General features: G+C 41.3%; 1 protein-coding gene across 1 annotated transcript in view; it reads right to left on the minus strand.

Annotated features, from left to right (window-relative positions):
* Positions 1–4,950: 4,950 nt before the first annotated feature.
* GPR88 (G protein-coupled receptor 88) overlaps positions 4,951–5,888 on the minus strand; it is a 2,225-nt gene continuing 1,287 nt past the window's right edge. Inside the window, exon 2 of the mRNA XM_026038028.1 lies at positions 4,951–5,223. Within this exon, the coding sequence (XP_025893813.1) occupies positions 4,951–5,223 (273 nt within the window). The remainder of the gene's footprint in view (positions 5,224–5,888) is intronic.

A 5,888-nucleotide genomic window follows, 5' to 3' on the forward strand; every position in this document is an offset into this window, starting at 1 on the left:
ATAGTTTTAATATATGCACACATATGTACATATATATGTAGCTTTCCCTGAATGCCAATAACTTGGAAACCAARTATCTTTTCCTCAAAAATATGAAAGTATTTTTGTATGTTTGGGCTAAGACCCAGCTTGGGATGCTACCATCTCAAAGATGCATTTTTTAGCATAGCATGACTACATCGCAGAAGGGACTATAATTATAATTTTGACATTACCATAACGACCGTGGTTGCTATCAGGTGACAGGTATAATATGGATAATCAGTAGAAGGTACAATAGCAATATTTAATGATGCATGAGATGGAAGAAAATTAAWTCATGCCTTTAATTCAGCTCAGATCCATCATTTGTTATATTTGAGTGTGACTTTCCTGATTCTGTTAATATGTACAAAACAGTTACAATAAACAGCAATGAGCCAAGCAAGATAAATCTACTGCAGTATCCAGAGAGTTTACATTCACCACTCATATACAATGAATATATTTTTTGCATGTTTCTATTATACTGTTAGGGCTTCTTTTGACATGATAGATAGATACCACTGTCTTAACACCATACCAAAAGGAAAAAAAAAAAAGTCCTAGCAAAGGTATGAAAAACCTCTTTGCCTTGCAGGCAGCTGAAAGCAGTAATGGGKCCATCTCTCTCTTTTTGTATGTTGCAATCTACCAGCTCCTTGATGCAGTGCTCCTAAGAGAGAGAAYGCTGCAAATTAAACAAGCCTGAATTGGAACAAAGGGGTTCTCCTTAATGAAACAGGGGCAGTTATTCTTACTAGAATGACCAGAAGGAGAAATTTCTGTGGAAGAGGTTTTTCTCAAGAACATCAAGACCTTCTCTAGCCACCACATCAGAGACAAAGAGGACCAGTGGGCCCCTTCAGAAAGGAAGGTAAATGCCACATGCACCTGCACTAAGCTCCGCGATGGCTCACACCGTAAGCCGCTCTTGAACAYGAGGCAGCCCTGCTCCTGCCAGAGCCCTTCCAAGGGAAATAGCCTTGGTTCTTTGTACCATGGTCCTTGAATCAAAGCAATGAGGTGCCACACTGCTCCTTTTCTAAACAATACAAATATGGGTTTCATCTGCTGTCACTTCTGAAGTGGCAGCAAAAGCTTTGAAGTAGAGGCTGATCTCACAAATACAAGGATAAAAAAAGAAAAGGCATTTAAAGAATGCTCTAAGTTTTGGGGAAAAAAAAAAGTTATTCATAATATTTTGCTTCAGAAAGTCAAAACTTCAGACCTGAAAGTAGCCACAAGCAGTTTTKGGGGGGTTATTGTGTTTCTAGCTTTTTTGCTTCGTGAATAACCTGAATACTTGTTTGGACTAGATGTAGTGCACAGAGCGCACAGGATCTCTTCCATTGGGAAGCTTCCATACCTGATATATATGAGAGGTGATCCACACCCATAAACAGGGTTATTTTCCTCCAGAGTTCATATCAGAAAAAGCCATTAGTAGCATATTGATTTGTGTACTTGCATAAAGGTATGTGAGGTCACTTTYTGTAAGTTAATCATAACAAGCTCCTTAACTACAAAGTGATACCTCCAATTTCTCTTTAATCATATAGAAATATCAGTAATACAGAGATTACTTGCAATGAGTCTCACTCTTGCTCTACACAGGAAAAATCAAAACAAAAAAGTACTTTCAACCCCTACTTGGTCTTAAACAGACATATAAGTATATGGGACTCATCCCTCAACTCCTCAGTTTTTGTTGACTTGTCTCCCAAGCCACTGCTCAGGGTTCCCTGGTCAGCAGGATCAAGCATTAGCCCCTCAATGAAGGAGGTTACAGTAAATACTGAAGTAAAAGAAAAAGAAAGAATAAAGAAATTCTTACTTCGGTAAATGATGACAGTGCATGAGAAGGATTGGCATAAGAGACGAAAAAAAAGTAGCATTCTTAGAACTTAAAGTCACGAGAAAAGCTATTTTCGCTCCCTTTTAGAAAAGGGACTTCTGAATTTAAAGAATACTGCAATAATCTAGTTATGTGATTTAAGATGAAATAGAAGAGTAAAGTATATGTTGTCACTTTTTTCTTTAATGAAATGCTACACTTAAATGTCTTCATTTGAAAATAATCTATATGTGGGTTTTTTAAAAATAGCATCAATTTGGTGGTTAGRAAAAAAAAAAGGTTCACAATGTGCTTATGGCTGACTGAATCTGGAGGTGAACTAAGATCTTATTGCAGCTTTTAACGCCAGTACTGCTGGTGAACGTAACCTCCACGAGCACACTGGTGCAATCCACACATTAGCCTTTTTGACTTAAGAGCTTAATAAAAAGCATACAATGCTTAAAAGAAATTGGGAATAGTTATGTAGTCTTACCTCTTAAGAAAAGCACAGAACCATGCTTCCTGGCACACATACGGAGTCTAGTAACTAGAGATGGGTTATTTCACCACTATCCCAGGTGACTTTTGGCTTTCAGACTTGTCTGTGCTGCTTCTCAGCATCACACTGTCAGCACCTTGTCYCGACACCTTCACCTCCTCTCATCACACTTGCCCTGGCTCTTTTTGCTTCTTGAATATTTTTACTGTGCCTTTATTTTGGACAATGACTATCTGCGTTTGGCAAAGTCTGTATTACTGTAGTTAACTGACTGCCCAAAGCAGCTCTTTGCCTCTTCACCTTAAATTAAAAGCAACTTTGCAAGTTCTAATCCCAATCCTTTCTCTGTAAGCTACTTCACAAATAACTATATTTCTGCCTTAGGATGTTAGTATGATGCACTGCAMTTTTACCTCAAAAAAGCAGATCTCATAGGGAAAGGCTCAGTTTCTGCAGGGGCAAACTACAAAGTGGCCCCTACAGGCAGCTTGATGCAGGTGCTGGTATCGAAGGGATGTTTTTAAGCCATATTAGTAGCCACTACAATTCATCAGACCTATCGCTGACTCYAAGCTGCTCTCTTTTCCAGAAGCCCTGAGAAAACAGCAAGGGAATAGGCACTCGTTTCACATGAATAATGYGACTGACCTGTTGTATAAAGAAAACCAATGTTTTGGTAAGGTTACAGCCATTACCTGATATACACGAAGCAACTCACCAACCATTTCTGGAAGTTCTAAGCCRGACTCAAAGCAACCTAGTTGGAAGAGCTTCAGAGCAAAGGAGAACTTTGCTTGAATCATCGATGGCATTTCCCACAATCTTCCTTTACACCTCTTAAAGGATTGGTTGGTTGAAACACTTTATAGGATAACTGGCACCTCCAAGTTAGTTGTCTGAACACAACAGAAATTCATAYTGAAGAAAAGTCACCATCAAATTGCAGTGGATGCATTTGAGTGAGATGCACAAAGTACAGCAGAGATACCAAAATCTGAGAACCAGATAATTTTCTCAGACAAGAAGAGCTGGTTATACAGAACCAACAGGACTTGAGCTAGGCCAAGCTTCCATTATCATTTACCAGAGACTACTCACACAATAGAAATATAAAGAATATGGCTGTAGAACAAGGCATACAGGGCTTGTCTGAATATCTCAGAGACTGAGATCTGAAGTTGGGATAATTATTCTTAATTACTTTAAACCAAAATTTCTGTGTAGTGCTATTTTTAAGTCACCTGAGTATATTAAAACAGTCAAAGATACATAGTCAGATATAATTGCATCTAGCTTTCCAAAAGATTTCCAGCTGTTCTCTGGAATTAATGCATAGCATAAGGATAGCTGACTGAAGTTTTGTACACAATAGCATTTTTATACATATTTGCATTTGAAACATTTTCAATATAAAACACAGGCATTTCAGATTTAACTTGCATGCTCTTCTGTAAGGGACCAAATCCAGAAGTTCCAGTTATTTAATGCTCGGACGTTGAATTCTGAAACAGGTTATTGCTTTAATTCCAGACTAACATGTTTCATTGCTGAAAAAACAAGATTTTTAGTCTTACTGTTTTAAATGTTTCTTCTTTTGCTTATGGGCCCAAGCAGTTTTACCAAATGTCTAATTCCTTTAGATATTTTAGATAGTTGTGATGCTCATCCTTTGCTGAGTTCAGGCTCAAAGATTATTTCATAGTAGAATGAGATCTTAGCCCTGGGGAGTAGCCTTAAGTTTAGCTTTATTTTGGCAGTAACCCTGGATATATTCCAGAATTGATATAGCTGGAACAGCGGGYGGCTGGAACAGTCCTTCCTCTTCTCCATTTGCACCACAAAGCTGGCAAAAGTGCAGACACTGTGATTAGGATGTGAGATTAGATTGAGGATCCTCCACTTACAAAGATAAGTGCACAGTGTTCATAAAATAAACCTTGCAAACCTCTGGTCTCCTTGATGCTGCCACTCGGGCGGTATATACTGTCTGCACAACATGAAGTAAATAAATAAATAAATAAATAAATAAAAGCTTCAGGCTCTAGAAAACCTCTCCTACTTTTCCACATGTTCTCGTATAAGAATAAAGCTGCTTTCACTTTGTGTTTGCCAAAATACGTGGGTTTGTTTGTTTTAATTTTGGCTTTGAAGCCCTGGCTTCTTGTTTTTGTTGAGCCCTGAATTCAGACACAATCATTTTTGTTATGATGGCAACTTTGCTATTTAGAGAAATAAGATAAGGGTATGGGAATTTCAAATGCATCATACATAGCTGCCCCACAGGTTTTTTGGATCACGAGAGAAAAAATAAAGTCCTCTTTTCCTCTTAGAGCAATTTTGCTGAATCTCAACCAACTCCAGGTAAGAGAAGCATGGAACACTACAACAGATGGCCACATGGCCTTATACTTTACTGCTCATGGAGGGAGACGTGTTCTTCATTCCCTGTTACTGTCTCACAGGTCTAACATCATCTTGAGAGCTGCTGAAGTTGAAATCATTCCCAGCACCCAACACAACAAACTTCAATGCTCCCACAGCCCTATCTTCGTTCTCAGACTAACGTGGTTTAGATGCTACAGCACCGATGGCTTTAACAAGCAGAGGTCACAAACCGCAGGCAGCAGTAGCTTCTCCCAGGCTTCTCCACAAAGAGGCAGTCATGGCTGGGCGCCRGCAGCACCCCCGAACCACAACCCCCAGCCGAGGAAGCCGAGGATACAAGGGGCAGCAGGTCCATTCCTGACCAAACCCTCGGGGCTGCAGTACTCACCAGAGAGCAGCTCCGCTTCCCGCCACGCTCCAAGTGGGAGGTGTTGCCTTTCCGCACGCTACGGAGAATCTGGTGGTTTATATTTAGCCCAGGCTGTGAAATCCCACTGTAACAATAACGCGTTTAACAGAAACGCCACAAAATGGTGGTCAAACAGATGATAAGGTCAGATGGAGAACTCTCATCCCCACACACAATATTTTTCACCGAGTTTGTTGCTGTAGGCAGAGGCCTTTGTCAAAGTGCCTGTTATCTAGAAAGCTTCCAAAATAAAGATTAAAAAAAATCCAAACCAGACTGCTAAAAATGGGGGGCTGGTTGTTTGCCACCATTTCCACAGGTGGCATCCCCCAGAAGCTTGTCCCAGAAGGTCCCCTGGAGCACAGGCAYGATATAAAGCTAAAAGAAAAGCAGCAGTTCCTTGTGGGAGGCTTGGGGTTTTTCGTTTGTTCGGAGCTTTTTTAAATGTTTGGGGTTTTTTTGTTTTGTTTTGTTTTCTTTTTGTGGCAAGGGACCTTCACCCTTTCTTCCCAAGCTCGCCCATTCCAGGGGAAAACCCCGCAGGCCGCCCTGACCTCGCTCGCTCGGGGGAGGCACGTGGTCCCGCCTCGCACCGCCGCCGTCGAGGCGAGGCCCGTTTCGGCGGCCGCGGAATTCACCGCCGTCCAGCGCAGCCCGAGGGCACGGAGGGAGCGAGGGAGGCGGCGGCCGCGGCGCGCGGGAGCCGCCTCAGGGCAGCGACGCCGCTGCCATGTCGC

This window comes from Nothoprocta perdicaria, unplaced genomic scaffold (genome assembly GCF_003342845.1).
Source record: "Nothoprocta perdicaria isolate Ctin4 unplaced genomic scaffold, notPer1 scaffold_20, whole genome shotgun sequence".
NCBI lineage: Eukaryota > Metazoa > Chordata > Aves > Tinamiformes > Tinamidae > Nothoprocta > Nothoprocta perdicaria.